This window comes from Theobroma cacao, chromosome 7 (assembly GCF_053813885.1).
Source record: "Theobroma cacao isolate CCN51 chromosome 7, ASM5381388v1, whole genome shotgun sequence".
NCBI lineage: Eukaryota > Viridiplantae > Streptophyta > Magnoliopsida > Malvales > Malvaceae > Theobroma > Theobroma cacao.
The window spans coordinates 6,798,319-6,819,013 of NC_142645.1; the positions used below are offsets into that span (position 1 = coordinate 6,798,319).

The following is a 20,695-nucleotide window of genomic DNA, read 5'->3' on the forward strand; positions in this document are numbered from 1 at the left end:
GTTACGCATAGATAATAGACAAACATGGGACCATTTGCAGGATGCATCCACTAATACCATTAAATATCGAAATGAACCACTTACAGGTTGTATTGGTGTAACACCTGTCCCTTGGGATGTTAATTAAATTAAGATAATAAGTGTCAATAAAGATGACTTGTGGCTATTATTGATGAGAAAAGTTTTGTGAAAGTGGAGAAGTCGATGTATAATTAAAATAATATTTTTTTATAAAATAATATTAGTTCATTGATGATAGGTGAATAAGACAGTGTAATATTGAAAGTCGATTTCAATAAATTGGATATGGCCAAAGTGGGGGAGAGTAAGAAAAAAATTAAAATAAATAAATAAAAATTAAATTAAATTAATGTTTGACCAATAAAGTGATGAGCAATTTGCCATGTGTTAAATAAGTGAATTATAAGCTTCAAAAATAATGAAAAGTATGTATATTATATCAAAAGGGTCAGCCATCTCATGGGATTATTGGAAATGCAAAGTCAATTTATAAAAAAAAAAAAAAAAGAAAAGAGAGAAGAATTGTTACCATGCCTTACTTTTGACCAAGTGAAAAGCTTTTGCCTTTCTTCTTTGATTTTTCCTTTTTCATTTGGTCGGCCAACTAAAGCCAACTTTTTCTACTTTTTCTTTCTTAGCCTAATGGCTTCTAAAACCTCTACATTTCATCAAAAGTAGCTAAGTAAGGTAATATTTTCAGCTTTAAAACTTTCAAATTTTTTTACATTTTTAGAATATATTTTCTATTTTTTTAGATTTTCTATTTCTTGAAAATATTAGGCTTTGTTGATTTTTACACCTCCAAGCTCACCAAGGTAAGGAAACCTTAAATTTGAATAGTTAGTTTAATGGGTTTGTAAATTAGACTAGAATTCTAGGTTAAATATTAAGTTAGAATTTAGTTTATCTAGTGTATATTTATTATAATCACTAAGTTCAAATTTATGATATATTTGAGGTTATTATTGTTTATTGGTAAATATAGGTTTTAATAGTGCTTCAAAACTTAACTTGGATTGAGGTCTTATTGGTGCTAGTTTTGTAAGGTGGCATCAGAAAAGTGAGTGAACTTGCATATAAAAATATTTTGGAAAGAAATGCATATGTGTTTGAAGAAAATACTTGAAAACACTTATTTGAATCTTTTAAAATATGTATGGGAACAAGCCTTTGATGAGTGATATCCTTATGCTATAAATGTCTAATGTGATGAACCATATATTTGGATTATTGTATTGAATTGCTAAGTGAATTGTGGTGTGTGATACATTGAGAATCTTGGGATGTTGTAACTAGTGGTATGATAGTTAATATTATTTTCCTTGGAAGTTGGATTATGTAACCATGTATATGACCAAAAATATTTGGATTATGTAACTAGTGCATATGACAATAATAGCTATATGCGGTGTAGGAGTGCATATGACTTGTGTTGAGGTTGGCGGCTGCATGTACCGGACCATGTTGAATATTTTTGAGAATGAGATAAAATATTTGTAACGCATATCTGAGAATATATATATATATATATATATATGCTTATACACGTGTACATACATCATAAAGTAGGGATGTGTGAGAAATGTAATGTGATTGCATTGAATGTTGAAGGTTGGAACTCCTAAATGTTTTCAAAATGGTTTAAAGGACAGCATAGCACCGGGTTTGGTTTTGAAAATAAATTGCATTATTCCTAACATAAGTGCATAGTGTTAAATAAAACCTTATATATCGTTTGCTTGTTCCCTTCCTATATTCACTCACTGGGTTTATACTCATTCTTTTCAACTTCATATTTTGGTTTTCAGATCCGAAGGTAGTTGGATCCTAGATTGAGGTGCCTCCTCATACTCATTTTTCGATAAGTTTACCATGGCACTCAATAATAGTACCCACACCCAGAGTCACTTCGCTGGTAGTCAAAGGTCTTTTGCATGTGTATATGGATGTTTTAATGTAAATTGTGAGATTAAGGATAATATATGCTTGGTTATCATGATTTATTCTTGAAGAAATTAGTATTGAAAATTATGAATTATGGATCTTAAAGAATAAGGTGTGGTAGATGGACTAATGAACAGGTTTATATAGAAAGGCTTACTTAGGCCTATTGGGCTATGCCTATTGGGCTTATGCATTGGTCATGGTCCGAGATTAGGTTGTGACAATTGGTCCATAAATATCACCCTAGATTTTTTGCAAGAAGGAAGGGGATTCAAGATTAACCTTTGTCATAAAAGGTTTAGTAATGAGTTTTCCTTGTGAACATGCTTCACAAGTATAATCCTTGAACAGTAAAAACTTTTTATCCTTTAAAGGGTGTCCTTTAGTATTTTGGATTATCCTACTCATCATCGTAGCTCTCGGGTGACCTAGACGATCATGACAAAGGCCAAACTCATTGAGATTTATCAGTCTCCAAGACATGGTAGCATAGATTTCAATAGCTCTAATAAGGACACAATACAATCCTTTAGTTAAAGCTTCCAACTTCTCATGGATGGTCTTCTGGCCCATCTTATATGAGGTGATGTAAAGAAATTCTTTATTTTGCTCACCAATTTTCTCAAGATGGTACCCATTATGGTGTACATCTTTGTAACTAAGTAAATTCTTCTCCGATCTACTGCTCAACAATGCATCCTCAATATGCAAAGTGATGCCATTTGGTAGAACAATTGTGGCATTCCTTGAGCCATTGATAATCCCAACAGGACCTGATATTGTATGGACATTTTCCTTACATAATGTCATAGTCGAGAAAAATTGCTTATCGCGAAGAATGGTATGTGTCGTTGCACTATCAATCAAACAGACATATTTCTTCTTCTTGATGGTTCCTATTTGTACTTATATTGACAACTTCAGTTGTCACTTGTATTAACAACTTTAGAGACTTGTGCTGATAACGTGATATAAAATATAAAGAAAGATATGCTAAGAAAATAATTTAAACAAGAATTGGTTCATTTCTCATGAGAGAAGAATTTTTGGTTCATATCTCATTATTTCTGATTATTATTTATTGTAATTTTTCATCAAGTACAAAGCCCTATTTATAAGGTTAGATAGATGTGGGGGTTACATAGTATTAATGAAAGTAGTGATGAACCATCATAAATATATACATTGATTATGAATGGAACTTAAAGGGTTGGGAGATTCAATGGACACATTCATTTATTCATAACACTTAGATCTTTTGTGTGAATTTTAACAATTACGGTAAAAAATTTTAGTATATGTCGAAAATATATATGAAATTAGTTGAATTTGAAAATCCAAACTAATAAGTTCTTAGATCTTTCATGTAAATTTCGATAATTACTAAGAAATATTTTAGTGTATGTCAAGATATAGTTAGAAATAAATTTTATATTCAATATAAAGTGATATATGTGAATCTAATTAATTTGTAATAAAGATAAAAAAAGACAATTTAACTATTTTTTAGCACGACCTCATTTTTTTAAAAAAATGCTATATTCATAAGTAATATATAGACTTCGATTTGACATTTTGTACATATATCTATATTTTTAATTTTCTCTTTTTTTAAAAAATTATTTACTACAAATAATAATTGAAAAAGGTTGTACAAGAGAATTGTGTATGATAAAGATAAATACATATAAAAGAAAGAGAAATTACCTTAACTTTTTTATTCCGAACTCTAATTTGTCTCATACTTAAATTATTATTATTATTATTTTCATAAAAATTATATTTGCCTTGTTAATTACTCCAAAGCCCAAATTCTATGCCATCTCAAATTTTAAACTAAAAAAAAACTTCGCAAACAATCCCAATGTTTTCAATTTTTCTCAACAATACCTTGTAGTTCCTTTTTTCTCAAGTAGTATTTTACAGATATCTTTTTCTTTCAATTAGAACCTTGTAAATAATTTTTATTTCAAAAAATATTAAAATGTTTTTACTCAAAAAAATTAAGAAAATATCTTTAAATGTGAAAAAATAAACTAACTTTGAATTAAAGGTATTTTGGTAATTTTGCTAGATACAATTAACAACTTAACCTCTTTCTCCACAAGTTACCAATTAAATATATATATATATCCAAAGGGTACTAATTGAGAAAAATATTATAACATGACATATGAAAAAAGTTAAAATTACAAGAAATTAAGTGAAATTTACCTAAAAAAACAAAGAAATGTGTATGAGTAGGTTTACAAATCAGACAAGCATACATACACATATGTATATATATCTTTTATATATAAAGGTGTGAACTCCAAAAGTGTTAAAAATGATATATCTAAATACTCCTAATTAGATTATCAATTTTATTATTGATTAATCAATTATTATGAATTAAATTACTTTCTTTACAAATTAATTATCAATTACAATTAATTTAATTATTTTCTTTATTAAACTCCTATTGAAATTGAAACATAATTTTTTTTTTCATGTTGCAAAAGTAAAGTTTGGCAGGTTTCCATGCCTGATTTCAAGTTATGATTAACTAATTATATTCTTAAATTGTAATTTAATTTAAATTAGAAAGCAAAGAAGAATAAAAAGAGGGAAAAAGACGGAGAGCCTGACTATTACAGCAATATTAAAGGTTGTGCATATATAGTTGTAAAGCAAAAGAATACAGATATCTACCATAGTAGAAGAAAAGGAAAAAAGAAAAACACATAGATATGTATGCTCCAAGAAGACTTGCTTGAATATGCCATGATGCCCTTTGATGATCTTAGTTTACCCTCTTCTCCTTTTTTTACTTAATCCGGAATATAACATAGTCTAATTTGTATCTATCATTGCTTCAAACACCTTAATCTCCACCCTTGAAGTCAAGATTTGGTACTTGGAAAGCATTTATCATAAACTAATTAAATCCACTATTTTGACAAAATACATAAACTAATTGTATAATTTGATCAAAGAGAAAATAAGTAATCAACCGTATAATCAATTATAAGGATTAGCATTTGAAACTTCAACTTTGAAGGTTTGGGATTTCAAGTTGCAGTCACGAAGCTATAGATATTATTTATTTTCTTAGTACCCAAATGGATTTGACCCTTAATTAACATTTAGTCGTATGATAATATCCATGCAAGTTGATGTTCGCATGACATAGAAGAACAAGTATGTAAGTACAAACAACAATATGTTAATAAAATACATTATTTTATATACTAAGTTGTAGAATTGGTTGAATAAGTTTGTTGTAGGATATAAATCATGATTAATCAAGAAATTTTGCCTTGTTTTTTTTTTTCTTTTTCTGGATATGAAATTCAATATTAAAAGATTGACTTGTAGAAATTGACATATGTTAAGATAAACTATTAATTGTTAAAATTTTTGGGCAACAAGCATTGGCTTGAAAACTTCACTACAAATCTCTGCAGACTTTCCTCATCCACCATTTCCTTCAATTTAGCACCAAGAAAAATGAGGAACATTGCAAAAGCTATATGCTTTCTTGTAGCTCTTTCCTTAGTAATCATTGCTGTTGAAGCTCGTTCTCTTCCGCAGAGCTCGAGTCAATTGGTTTCAGATGGAATTGATGGTGATGATGATCCTGTTCAGGCCAGCCATTCCTCCGGGTTGTTTCTCAAGGAAATGGAGTCTTCTGAGGAGTACTGTGAGCAGATGTATGGCTTCTTGCCTTGTTCAAATAGTATTTACGGGCATCTCTTCCTGATATTGGTGTACGAGTATCTACTTTTCCATGGAGAATCCTATTTGGCTTCAGGCGGTGAGCAGATGTTCAAGATTCTTGGCCCTGGTTTCTTCGGTGCAAGTGCATTTCAAATCCTTAGTGCCCTCCCTGAGGCCTTGATACTCCTCGGTACGCTGCTTTCTTTCACATCCTTGATCTAGTTGTCATGGTAACGTAATTTCTGCTAGAGTTGGTCATTTTCTCTCAACTGACAATACAACTTCTGGTTTAAGTTCAATATAAACACAAGAACATCAGACCTGTTCAAGCAATGCCGAAATCAAAACTCCCTCTGCAAAGAGACATTTCGATGATTAAGAGTGCAGTCTCTTACTTTTGTTTTGGTACATATGAACGTTGATTGAGCAATGGAATACTGTAGCAAATTGTGATCAGATTCATATATTTTCCACCAAAAATTATTGTTGGTAGTTAGACTAGTTGGCCAGGTCAAAGGAGACTACTTCTGATAAACGCAACCAAGAATAGGTAATCAAAGTAGAGTATTAATCACCAGCTAAGACTTGGGATTAACACGCAAATTACCGAAAGGCTATCACCAAAACTATGACATACTTACATAATTATGTTGATCTTCAAACTAATTAAAAATATCATATTCTTAATTGCTTTCCTGTCTAGCTGTGGCTGCAATCTACCGTGCACGCAAGCAACTATCTTTTTGTTGCAATGCAAGGTAACTAGCTAGCTAGCTTATGGAGTAAGTAAATTATCCAGAAATATTAATTTAGCTGGCTAAAAGTCAACTCATCTGTACGGAAACTAATCACATTTTCCATTAATCATTTCAGCTTCTGGACTTATGAACACCAAGGAAGTTGCTCAGGAGTATGCTTACACTGGAGTTGGCTTGTTAGCTGGCTCTTCAATTTTGCTTCTAACAATCATTTGGGGAACTTGTTTGATTGTTGGCAGTCATGATCTTTCCAATGGAGCAGAGTATTCCATCCTCTCTACCAATTCGAACTCTAGAATTTTATCATGCAACAGATTGCTACACTCTCTTAGTGGTATAAGCTCAATCCACCACTTTTTTCTATGTTATTTTGGTCATGGACTTAGAATTTAGGAATCCATTTCAATAAATAAATAAATAGGGAGCTGTAAAACAAGGTTTTCAGACATATATGTCTCCTGTTAATGAACTTAATTTTATCGGTTATATGTAGGTTTTGGAATTATCACAGACCAGGAGACCAGCTACACAGCCAGGATCATGGTTTTCTCTGTGATACCCTTTTTTATCATTCAGCTCTTGAATATGATTCCTACATCTTCTGCAAAGCAAGTAGTGATCTTGATTGCTCTTACCATTTCAGTTATATTCTTACTCTTGTACTTCTTCTATCAGGTATGGGATTCCCCAATTCTATATTACAATAAAAAAAAAGGGAAAAAGAATTCTCTTCTGCCCTCTAACTAATCGCCTCTGAGAAAATTAGAAGTTCAAGTTTTAGTCTAGGCATGCTGGCAGGAGGTGAATAAAGGGAGAAATGAGGGTTACCACCCATTGTACTTTACTTTAGTATAGCAAGTTGGGGAGGTGTTTTTAAACATGCTCTGTTTTTTTTAGATGAAATTGTGAGAAATAACCTTCGTAATAAAGTCACTTCATAAATGACTTTCACTATAATTTTAAGAGGAAATGAGAAATAACCTTTGCAATAAAGTCACTTTAAAAATGACCTTCACTCTTCTTTTTATTGACTGGAGTTTGCCCTCTTGAGCGATGTTGCAGATTTTTCAGCCGTGGATTCAAAAGAGGAGATTGGAATTTGTGAAACATGAACATTTAATATTAAAAATTCTTCAACATCTGCAAAAACATGCCATAGGAAGGATCCTAACTCGTGATGGGTCACCAAATGTATATGTTATAAGGAGGTGAGTTATCATCAAATTAAAATGTCTTATTTAAGCTATTGCAAATGCTTTTAAAAGGGATGATAAACATTGCACGTTGCAGGCTATTCGAGGAAATAGACCGAGATGGCGATGACTACATATCATCTTCAGAACTTAAAGAACTACTTCTGGAAGTCAAGTTCACAAGATCACATATCAATAAGGAGAAAGCAATAGAAGAAGTGATGAAAGAATTTGACCTTGATGGTGACCAAAAAATAACTAAAGATGAATTCGTCAATGGGTTCACGAAATGGTTGGACGAAGCAAAGAAAGCAATGGACAAGCGATATTACTCTCAAAAATCATTGAGAGATATCTATAGGGTAAAGAGGAGTCAAGCCAATTCAGCCCATGATTTTGCTTAAAGTTATGTATGTTTATAAGTCTAGGTTCTAACAGTACAAGTATGGGTGGTGCCTGTCCCTTGAATGCATGTGCAGGTATTTCAACCTTGGATAGAGAATAAAAGAAAAGAACGAGAAATGAAGAAAAATTTAATGTCAGCAATGTTAACTTATTCCAAAGAAAATCGTATAGGAAGCCTTCTCACAGAAGATGGCAAACCCAATACAGCTGCAATTAGAAGGTAATAAGGCCATTTCTGTAACGATTTCTTCCTCTTATAGCAACTGAGTTTTGCAGACATTGTTCAAGTCTCCTTCTCCACTTGTATTGATAGCTCAATTGCTTATAAATTTGCTCTCATCCATGACAATAATTTAGTCTTAGTCTAGGGCCTTGAATCGTTGCAGGATCTGAGACTTGCAGGTAAAGTAAGATATTTATGGGAATTCGATTGCCCTCAGAGTGGTGCTTATGTATCGATCTGTGCTGTAAGCCCAAGCTTGCACAGTCTGGTCTTGTTTATATTCTCGTAATACAACTAGTGCTGTTTTCGAAACTGAGTTTAGTAGTTTGCTTTCAGTTCATAGTACTAATCATTCCAAACATAAAAACTATGTAATAGGTTGTTCGAGAAAATTGATAGTGATGGAGATAATTGCATATCGCAACATGAACTGAAGGAACTAATCTCGGATGTCAAGTTCGGTCAAGTTCCTTTAGATGCAAATGAGGTTGTTACAAAGGTAATTGAAGAACTTGACACAAGTGGAGATCGGCGAATAGATCAACAAGAGTTCGTCATTGGAATTTCAAAATGGCTTAAAACATCAGAAAAAGAAGCTTCTCCATCATCATTTGAGTCTCAAGATGATATCTACCTAGTGAGTTGCTACCAAATTCATGCCATTAACCATGTCATGTACTAACACTTCTTTCATCCTACATTTTGTAACAATATCTGAGGATAACTTTTGTAATTATGTAGAAAACTTGGGAAGAAACAGATAAATTGGTGGATGAAGAGAGTAGCAATGGAGTTGTTGATGCATCAAAATGGGCATGGATTAAGGCCATAATGTATATGGTGATTGGAATTATTATCTTGGCAGTTCTAGCAGAGCCTTTGATTTATAGCGTTCAAAGTTTTTCAGAGGCTGCAGGCATACCATCGTTCTTCACCTCATTCATTTTGGTGCCATTTGCGACCAATGCTCGGGCAGCAACTTCAGCAATCAGTGCTGCTCGGCGTAAGAAGCCAAGAACTACTTCCTTGACATTTTCTGAGGTCTGTTTTTTCCCTTATCAAGACCATTGTTGTATTGCCCAAATATTAGATTTCTTAACACATAAAGTCTATGGAAAAATGCAGATTTATGGAGGAGTGTTCATGAACAATACTCTTGGCTTTTCTGTGCTGATAGCCTTGGTCTATGCAAGAGGACTGACATGGGAATTTTCTGGCGAAGTGCTAGCTGTGCTGTTGGTATGTGGGGTGATGGGTCTCATTGCAAGCTTTCGTTCAACCTTTCCTTTATGGATGTCATTCCTATCATTTCTTTTTTATCCATTCTCCTTGCTTCTAGTTTATGTTCTTATTGATGTTTTAGATTATGTTTAAAAGATAATACTTAAAATGATTTGGAATTTTAAAGCAAATTAATTTAATCATATTATGTTGAAGAATTTGATCTCAATCTGGTAGAATTAATTTCGACTTAAGTCTTTAATGGAATTTGACGGGAACAAACAACTTTAAAAGAGGAAGAAGAAGCAGTCACGTGGAGGCTACACGTGTTCACTATAACTTTACCAATCCATTTATTAGCTTTTTATTTCAGTTTATAGCTTTAGTGAAACGCTGAATTTGGTGTCGTCTAGCTCATGGTTTCCGTTTTACTTAAATGCTAGTGTCCATGTCGTTTTAGTTACAAAGTTGTTAAATGGTTGTTAATGCCACGTGTTGAGCAGACATAATATTTGCAACAAGTCTTTAATCCAAGTTAATGCAATCTCCATCAATGTTGCATTTCACAACTGCAAAACGTATTCTTAAGTACATCAAAGGTACCTTGAACTTTGGCTTGAGGTACAGTAAGAAAGAAAGCAGTGAACTTCAGGGATATAGTGATGGTGATTGGGTAGGTTTAATTGGTGTCTCAAAAAGCACAAGTAGATTCTATTTCTCGTTTGATAATGCAGTTTTTTCTTTCAAAAAAGCAAGCAGTAATAGCCCAATCGTCAGCTAAGGTTAAATATATTGCTATTGTTTTAACTGCTAACCATGCTCAATGGCGAAGAAAGATTTTGTCTAATTTAAGCTTCAATCAAGACAAAGACGCACTGTTGAAGGTTGATAATCAACTGACTATAGCAATAACCAAAAACCCTATGCAGCATGGTCGAACTAAACACATCCATATCAAATTCCATGCCTTAAGAGAAGCAGTAAAGGAATGGGAAATTCAGCTTCAATATTGTCATACTGATCTTCAATTGGCAAACATCCTTACTAAAGGCTCAAGCAGGGAAAGGTTTGAATTTTTTAGAACTAAACTGAGAGTCTACAAGACAGAGACCAAGGAGGTGTGTTGAAGAATTTGATCACAATCTGGTAGAACAATTTCAACTTTAGTCTTTAATGGAATTTGGCGGGAACAATCAACCTCAACGGAGGAAGAAAAAACAATCACGTGGGGGCTACACATGTTCATTATAACTTTACTAATCCATTTATTAGTTTTTTTATTTCAGTTTATAGCTTTAGTGAACCCCTGAATTTGGTGTCGTCTAGCTCATAGTTGCTGTTTTACTTATACACTGGTGTCCATGTCGTTTTAGTTACAAAGTTATTGAATGGCTGTTAAAGCCACGTGTCAACCAGACATAATGTTTGCAACAAGTCTGTTATCCAAGTTCATGCAATCTCCATCAGTGTTGCATTTCACCACTACAAAACGGGTTCTCAAGTACATCAAAAGAACCTTGAACTTTGGCTTGAGGTATAGTAAGAAAGAAAGCAGTGAACTTCACGGATATAGTTATAGTGATTAGGCAAGTTCAATTGATGATTCATGAAGCATAAGTGGATTCTATTTCTCCTTTAGTAGAGCAGTTTTTTCTTAGAATTAAAAAAAAACAAGTAGTAGTTCAATCATCAACTGAGGCTGAATATATTGCTACTACTTCCTGCGAACCATGCTCAATGGCTGAGAAAGATTTTGTCTGGTTTAAGCTTCAATCAAGGCAAAGACACACTATTAAAGGTTGATAATCAGTCGGCTATGGTAATAACCAAAAACCCTACGCAGCACGATCAAACTAAACACATCCGTGTCAAATTCCGTACTTTAAGAGAAGCAATAAAGGAAGGTGAAATTCAACTTGAATACTGTCATACTAATCTTCAATTGGCAGACATCCTTACTAAAGATTTAAGCAAGGAAAGGTTTGAATTTCTAAGAACTAGATTGGGAGTTTACCAAATAGAGACCGAGGAGGTGTATTGAAGAATTTGATCCCAATCTGGTAGAATTAATTTCAACTTTAACTTTCAATGGAATTTGGTGCAAAGGAGGAAGAAGACGCAGTCACTTGGAGGCTACACGTGTTCACTATAACTTTACCAATTCATTTATTAGTCTTTTATTTCAGTTCATGACTTTAGTGAAACGCTGAATTTAAAATAGAAATGAAACAGAAATGTCGTTGGCTGAGTAATTTTCCTTTTTGACTAATCTTCTTCTTCTTCATTCTTCTCTGTTCTTCACTTTCTTTGGTCCATTTCACATGCATTAGATATTTACTCTCTGTAATGATTTACTCTGTAGTAGTTAGAGAGATAAGGAAATGTTACTGACCAACACTTCCACCATTTCCTTCTAATAAAGGCAAATTGAAGGCCACAAAGTAGGCATGCAGTTGCAATGTCCCCCTCATTCCACACCTAACCCAATTTATCTAAGCCATCCATTTTTATTTTTTTTTGGGTTTTTAGTTTGAAATTTGCATCACTTTTTCTCTTTTAACGTAAAATTTGTATATATCGAAGAGTGTGAAACCTTACCAAACTGTCAATGTGAAATTGCATGTGATCAACATTCAACAACATTATTTTGGGAAACTTGTCCAGGCCACCATCTAAAACTTTTGGTGGTCCAGCAAAGTGGGGAGAAATCATTCCATTTTGTTATATATTCATCATCATTCCACTACATAGAATGAGAAAATGCAACGGAGTCCCAATTGAAAGCAAAATGTTGGATGAGATTATATGTTACAATTTTAGAGGAAATCATAAATCTAACATCGACTTTTGTATTAGTGTGAAATTGGGATTTAAGGGTCCATTTATTTTGACGTAAAATATTTTATGAACTTATACTTGTTTGGAATATGGAAAATTTATTTCAAATGTAAAACATTTTACGAGTCAATAAAAAAAATACTCATTGACCACTTAAAATGTCTTACGCCCTTATACTAAAATAAGAGGCGTAATACATTTTCCAAAAAACAGAAAAACTGCTCTTATACTAAAGTTAGCATAATAATTTTGATGAATATTAATATTTAATTAAAATATTAAAAAAATAAAAATATTTAATTTTGAAAAAATTAACTTAAAATATTAATATTTAAATTATTCAATACTATTAAAATTAAAAAATATTTTTAATGAAATCCTTCAATGCAATTAATATTTTTATTTATAAATTGAATAAATCTTACAACTAATTATAACAAAAAATATATAAATAATCGCCATTCAATGAATACATATTCATAAATATAAGTTTTAAATGTTTTACACAATTGATGAATATTGATATTTTTCTAGTATTATGGTTAAAAAATGATAAGATGGAATTTTTTTTAATATTAGAGCTTACTTTCATTATTATATATGGTTAAATGCTTTAGAAAATATCATTATTTTGCTTAAAGGTGCAATGAGGTCCAAACATCAAATGTCATCTTTAAAATTGCCATTTTCATAGCAATATGCCTAGTCATTTTTCGACATGATTTTCTCTATCTTCAAGGCAAAACTAAGCAAAGTGATTTCATTAAAGTTGTAGCTCTATCTCTTAGCTTTCTAATGGCACAAGAATCACATCATTTGGATATCTGGAGTGTGAGTTATGGTCAAAAAACTGAAGTGTATACAAGTAGAATTCTAGGTCCTTCAAATACCTTACTTTTCAAAATTAAACCTAATTCCTTTAAATCCTACATAAGTATAAAAACTAATAAATAATAGTCAAATTAAAGTAAATAAACATAAAATTAAAATGACTCACTAAAAATAAACTAATTATAAAAATTATTAAAATATAATTAAAAATTAAAGACTTAGTTAATATTTAATAACAAAATTAAATTAAAATAATTTAACAAAATAGAATTCTCAAGTGTGCGCACTATATACATAATTAAAGTAATCCAAGAACTAAGCAGACCAATCTCTTCCAACACCTACTGCAAAAAGCTCCATTTCACACGATCATATGCTTTTTCTAAGTCTATTTTGATCGCCAAGACTCCATTTTTTCTCCTTATAGTTCTCATTGTATGAATGGCGTCTCGAGCAATAATTATGTTATCCATAGCTTGTCTTCCTAGTATGACTGTCCAACAATTTAATCTAATAAAGGCCTGAAGCAATCTACTAGTGTTTTGCTAATCAACTTCAGTGGTACTGAACACAAACTGATAGGGAGCAAAACTGCGTTAACATCTCCGGTCCTTCTATCTTAGGGATAAGTGTGATTAGAGTGTGGTTTAACTCATGTGGAAAGGTACCTGAACTAAATGCCTTTTGTACAAACTTCACCAAATCTCCCCCAATATTCATATCGAAAGAAACCTGTAGGAAAACCATCGAAGCTCAGGCTCTTATTGGGGTTCATATCGAATAAGGCATTCTTCACTACTTGAAGAGTGATAGGCTTTGAAAGTTCTTCCTTTACGTTAACATCTAACCACCAATCCAAGTTTTCAGGTAACTGGGTCGAGATACCGTCATCAGTATATAAATTCAAATAATAGTGAATTGCCATCCTCTTTAGTTCTTCTTGGTCGTAGCACCAGGAACCATCATCTCTCTTCAAAGTCACAATTTTCTTTCTCCTCTGCCTCCCCTTCACTATGCCATGATAGAATTTTGAATTGCTATCTCCGAATTTAATCCAATCAACTTTAGATTTTTGCTGCCACATTAATTCCTCTTGATAGAGCAGAAGGTTAAATTCTTCGACCAAAGTTACCTCTAAATTTTGCAAAAAATCATTCGGGCTAGAATCTAATTTCTTTTGAATTCCTTTTGAGTCTTGCTAACAACCTCCTTTTCTGCTTGTAAATATCCCCAAACGATTCATAACACCATCTTTTCAAAGCTTTTGCAATAATATTCAAGGAAGTGAAAATGTTATGTTCATTAAAGGACCAATTCTCCTTAATGAAGTCAACAAATTCTGGATGTGCCATCCAGGCTCTTTCGAACCTAAAAGTATTAATTTTCTGTTCATTTAGAGCTATATTTTTGCACCGAACCAAAACCGGATGATGGTGCGAATGAGTTCTGGGAACGTTCAATACTTTTGCAGAAGGGTAATTATCACTTCTTGCTTCGTTAGCAATAGCTCTATCTAACCTGACTTTGGTGAAAGATGAGCCAACCCTCTTGTTCCACCATGTATATTTAGGACCTGAAGCACCAAAGTCAAAAAGATTACAATTCTTCATACAGTTGGTCATGAGATTGAAAGCTGTCCAAATCACTCCATTTCCTCCAAATTTTTCGTTAGAAGAAATGACTTGGTTAAAGTCTCCCAACACCAACCAAGGCAAGTCATGTGTTCTTTTAACCATGTGTAGATACTAGATTTTGGTTAATACTGTTACTCTAAATAATTATGTTACAACATAATATTATATAGAGAACAACCAGAACAAGTGAAGTGTTACTTCACGCAGAATAACTAGAACAAGTGAAGCGCTACTTCACGCAGAATACGTGAAGCGCTACTTCAAGTACTACTTAAAGCAGAACAATTAAAAAAAGTAAAGTATTACTCCATATGGAATAACTAATACAAGTAGAACAACCACTTTGAATAAAATAACCGCTTCACTTGGATGACAGTGAAAGTAGCTCAGAATAAGTGGCAGGGTTCATGAGTTACTTTCATCTTGGAATGTTTCAGAGAGTTTGGCTTGGTGGCTCAGATATGGAGGTAGTTAAGAGGTCTTTCTCTTAACTCTTTCCTGAAGTACAAGTGTTTCACTCTCTTACCTTGTTCTCGTATACTTATTCATGTACAGCTTATTCTCTTATACCTATTCTCGTACAGCTTATTCTCTTGTACCTATTCTTGTACACATCTTTTATATTACCTTTACTTGAGAACAAGTCTTACTACATCCAATTACAGTAACGGTTACTTACATTAATATTCTTCATAATAATGTCATTCATTATGCGCATTAAAGCCTATTTTTATGTAACCGTTACTTTTAGCACTATATATAGAGCCTCACAATTCATTTGGGAGGACTCTTCTCTCCCCCTCCAAGCTAACACATTCTCAACTTGAGAGCTTCTCTCTCTAAATTCTCTCTCTAATTATTTTGTACTCTCTAAGTCTCTTTAAGTCTCTTCTTATTGTCTTCCACCTGTCACAGCACTTAGTACTTCAGGAACTGCTTCAATCTTCCTCTCTGCCGCCTCTGGCACATCATTTTACTTGTTTGCAACGCTTCCTCTCCCTATCACAAGAACCCCCTTTACACCATGTAAAGTGAATCCCATAGACGTTTCCTTTCTTCCTTACCTAAACTGCCATATATTAATTACTGTCAACAACCATTGCTCATCCGCAAGGTTAATCATACCATGAAACAACTGAGATGAGAAAGCCATAATTTCTAGATTCACAATAACCGCATCCCGTAGAATCCATATACCTCCTGAAAATCCAACTGATTCCACTCTAAAAACATTTGAAAGGCCAATACAGTGGCATACTCTATCTGCTTGTGCCCTAGATATTTTTGGCTCCAACAAAATGACAATGTATAAATTGTGAATTTGAATCAAATTTTTAACATTCCTGACACAACGTTGAGAGGCTACCCCTCCCACATTCCAATTCAATACATTCAACATCAGAAATTTAATAAAATAAAATTCTTCTTAAATAATCTTCAAAACGTAGAATTTTGAAATCAGAATTTTATATGAGGACAATTACAAAGATAATTGAATTTTGAAATTAAAATTTTATATGAGAAATGATAAAAAACAATTATAAAAAATTATATAAATTTTATATATAATAAAAATAAATTAAAATTTGAGTGATGACAAACCAATAAGATTTTTAGAAGGTTTGTCATATCTCAATTTTTAATTTTTTATTATTATATATAAATTTTTTTAATCATCTCTCATATAAATTGATTTCAAAATTTTACGCTTTGATATTGACCCTATAATTGTCTCTATCCTAACTTAATACATTCAACATCAGAATTTCAATCAAATAAGATCCTTCTTAAATACTCATTAGACTTTTATACGAGGACATTTACAGGGATAATCATCAAAATGTAAAATTTCAAAATTAAAATTTTATATGAGAGATGATTAAAAATTATATAAAAAAATTATATGTCTAATAATAAAAAAATTAAAAATTAAGAAATAACAACCCAATAAGATATTTTAGAAGGTATGTCATTTCTCAATCTTTAATTTTTTATAATTATATATATAAATTTTATATAATTTTTTTATAACTTTTTAATCGTCTCTTATATAAAATTATGATTTCAAAATTTCACACTTTTTATATTATCCACGTAAGTGTCCTCATCTCCATAACGGAAGCCTTAATTTAGTAGCGGATATCCCGAAAGCTCATCTAGGTCAAAGCCGTAGGCCCCCTACTGAACCTGTCTCTGCGTGTCCCACACCCAACGAAAACGCCACGACATAGCTCATTAAACAAATCTAACTCCCATGAAGAAAGACAGGAAAAGGTTCAAGTGGAATTCAATGTTGATCCTGCCGACCTGTTCATCTCGGTCTTTCTTCTTTTGTCAACTTGACGTATTATTTTACCCCTAATTTTGCACATATTTCCCTCAATGGCAATGGCAAAAGTAGCCATGATAATTTATACAATTAAATTTTTAGTATAAAGCTTCATGATGATCATAATTTATAAAAACCATCTCGAACGTGAGGACATGTTAATTTATACAATATTTTTTTTATTTTTAAGCTTTTTATATGAGGTTGGAATTAATTCTTAAATTTCTATTAACTTTATCTTTTATAAAAAATTCATGTTCGGTTAAATACGTTTCGTCAATAAAATTCATCGAAATTCAATTGATCAAATATCAATCATTAAATAGTCATTATTTTATCAATTATTCATTAATAATTATCAATGACTTATCATTGATAAAATAGATTCTGATAATGATAATTTACATATATATATATATATATATATGACGGGTAGGAAAAAAAATTAGAGTGGACCATTAGCTAGCATGTGACCAACCACATTTTACTACCATTTTATAAGCATTTTACAAGCAAAAGTACTCTTTTGGTTTTTTTTTTTGTTTTTTCTTCTTTCAATGGGTACTTAAATTTGGAAATTATCAATTTGAGTGATGTATTTCTTTCTTCACTTATTTTGACTAAAAAAGAAGTGGGAAACTAACACAAAAAGAGACTATTCTATTGCAAATTTGATGTTCTCATCCTAAGAATATATTAAGGGCAGAACTCAATGATGAGAATTGAGAATGAATCTTTCCCCTAAAAGAAAAATAAATCCAAATGGACTTTGGATTGTACCAAGAGAAAAATGAAAATCGTTATGATTTTATATTCTTGAACGGTCACCAAAAAAAGAAGATTTGATTGTGTCACCTCATCACACTTTATTATCACTAATGGTCAGAAAAGTAATCATTGAAAATATCCTCTCTTTTATTCTTCTGTTCCTATTGCGGTTGCTTAAGTTCATACTACAAGCTTTGCTTTGATTAATTATTTCCTATTGCAACCTTTGTTCTAAGGTGGCCAACTTTATCCACCAATATCTCCCCCCACTATATAATAGGCTCAAATTAATTAGATATTCCTTCTTGATTGGGTTAACATGTTCAAATGTTAATAATTTGACACAATGCTCAAAAAACACTCTTAAATTATTGTAAAAAAATTAAATATTTTTTTATTTTTTATTACGTTTAATCAAACTCTTGTATTTTTATTTTAAGCTAAATAAACTCTTATAACTAATAATTGATTAATTGTCATTAGTTAAAATGTTACTTGTCATTTTATATCTATATGATATTGACATAACGTCGATGTAAAAAGTGAAAAATATTATATAATCATATTATCGTGTCAAATTAATATGTCACGTCATCATCAATCATGATATGTCAGTATACCACATTATTATTAATTATAATATATTAATATGTCATATTAGTATCATACAACATAAAATGACAAATAGTATTTTGATTAAGTCAATTATTTATCATAAAGGCTTATGTGATTTAAAATAAAAGTATAAGAACTTATTTTGCTCAAAATAAAAATATAAAGATTTGATTGAACGCAAGTATAAAAATTTATTTTATATTTTTTAAATAATTTAGAGGCTTTTTAAGATATTATACCTAACAATTTTATAAACTCAAGTGGAGAATTCCAATTAAAACATTACTTTTACAAAAAGTTTTATTTTAATGCATAGTAACTCAAACAAAAATCAATCAAATTGGAAATAAATGTTATTTGTGCATAATATGATTTGCATACGATATCTACAGATTTTGAGACTTTGTAACAATTAAGACCATATCTGGTCCAATTTGAGATTATAATTCTAAATTTAGAAGATTGGTTTAATTTAAATTCATTTTTTCCATATTTTTCAACAAAAAAAAAATCATTTCATTCTCTAACACAAAGATAATAAAAAAAAATTGAAGAAGGGGGTGTAATTAGTAACATGTCATGTGGCCAAAAATCATTCATTAACATAATGAAGAAACTTAAAGTTCATGTTATCTCTAGGACTTAGAATCCTAGATTACCCAATGGTTACGTTGATTAGTCATTTGTAATAAAGAGAAATTAATGACTAGCACAATATTTTGTTGGTTTCACACTTAAAAGCTCTCACTCCTTTTTCTTACACATTAAAATAATGGTACCTAGCTGTCCCATCGTATCTTCCTTATATTAAATATTTTAAATTTAATTTCATATATAATTTTCAAATATTTTTCATGAAAATATATTGCAACAATCCTCCATGGCTCCACCACTCACACGTCATTGGTTCTGTCACTGTCCATGGGTTGGGACCAGGACCTCCGCGTAGCGAATTGGATAAGATGGAGATTTTCTTACGCTTTTTCAATCTTTAAATTGACTAAAAAGCAACATGTTTAGTATGGAGAATAGCTTTATTTTTTTATTTAGTTAATATATTAATCAAAGAATAATTATTTTTTTCAAATAGTTAAATTTCAAAATCTTTTAAAAACAAAACTTAACTAATCTTAATCCTTTTTTATGGTATTTGTTATTGCATGATTAGGGAACTAGTCTCTAAAATTGATAAAACCAATGTGCCCTTTATTAAAAATTTTAAAATTATTAAAATTTTAATATTTTAATCATAATAATGTTTAAATTATAAATAAAATAATGATATTTTAAAATATTAATGTTTAACTTATTAAATTATTAGTATTCTAAATTTTTAATTAAAATATAAATTAAAAAATGAAAAATGAAAATAGATAAAAAAATTACACTAATATTTTAATAATAAATTTTAAAATTTTAAAATATTTTAAAAATAAATTATATTATAATAAAGAGTTTTAATTTTTAATTATATAATATAAAAAATTAATATTTTAAATTTAAAAATTAATTAAAATTACTAATATTTTAATCATAATATTATTTAAATTATAAATAAAATATTAATATTTAAAAATGAAAATATTTAAATTATTAATTATTAATATTTTAAATAAATTATAAATTATTCATATTTTAAAATAAAATAAAAATAAATAATTATATATTAAAATAAAGAGTATTTTTATCTTTTTATCACATTTTTTTTATTATTTCAAATTTATTTTTACCAATTAAACATTACAATAAATCATAATAACAATTCCTATCTTATTTCATTTTATCAAGCAAACTACATAATAAATTTTTATTATATTACTATTTTCTTCTATTTTCACAAAATATTTTGTTTTATTTCATTTCATTTCACAAACCCTTAAAATTTTATAAGATAAGATAAGATGAAACAAATACCTTACTTTTATCATTTACCTCAAAACATCATATCTCAAGAAAAAATAATTCTCAAATTTAAGAATCGAAAATATTAACTTTTTTCATATTGTATTAACCTTATCTTTATTTTCAACACTCAAGATCGAAACACATTAAGTTAGAATGTTAAATTTTAATCGTAAAAATACCATCATAACCATTCTACAAACTATTTTCTGATCCATTAATGAATAAAATTTTAAAAATTTTCATTAATAAATTATGATTTATCACATTAACTATATAAAATCTTTCACAAACAATAATTCAAATTTTAAACT

At 30.5% G+C, this 20,695-nt stretch overlaps 1 protein-coding gene across 3 annotated transcripts; it reads left to right on the forward strand.

The window, feature by feature from the left end:
- Positions 1-5,287: 5,287 nt before the first annotated feature.
- On the forward strand, positions 5,288-9,693 carry LOC18594122 (sodium/calcium exchanger NCL2-like). Of its 3 annotated transcripts, XM_088807894.1 has the most exons (10): positions 5,745-5,854; positions 6,368-6,422; positions 6,538-6,756; positions 6,916-7,097; positions 7,485-7,630; positions 7,713-7,977; positions 8,095-8,240; positions 8,622-8,880; positions 8,985-9,284; positions 9,369-9,693. In XM_088807894.1, the coding sequence occupies exons 2-10, from the start codon at positions 6,416-6,418 to the stop codon at positions 9,615-9,617; spliced, it is 1,773 nt and encodes a 590-aa protein (XP_088664020.1). In that variant the 5' UTR covers positions 5,745-5,854; positions 6,368-6,415; the 3' UTR covers positions 9,618-9,693. The 3 variants fall into 3 exon arrangements, with proteins under 3 accessions (XP_017979748.2, XP_088664019.1, XP_088664020.1); XM_018124259.2 differs by lacking the exon at positions 6,368-6,422 and having other exon boundaries at positions 5,288-5,854; XM_088807893.1 differs by lacking the exon at positions 6,368-6,422 and having other exon boundaries at positions 5,289-5,854; positions 6,916-6,965.
- The last annotated feature ends 11,002 nt before the right edge of the window (positions 9,694-20,695 follow it).

Excerpts from the sequence above, each read along its gene's own strand:
- LOC18594122 (XM_018124259.2), top strand. The coding sequence starts at position 5,455 with ATGAGGAACATTGCAAAAGCTATATGCTTTCTTGTAGCTCTTTCCTTA. Across the intron at positions 7,978-8,094 it reads CATTGAGAGATATCTATAGG|GTATTTCAACCTTGGATAGA; the intron begins GTAAAGAGGAGT and ends ATGCATGTGCAG. Across the intron at positions 8,881-8,984 it reads CTCAAGATGATATCTACCTA|AAAACTTGGGAAGAAACAGA; the intron begins GTGAGTTGCTAC and ends GTAATTATGTAG.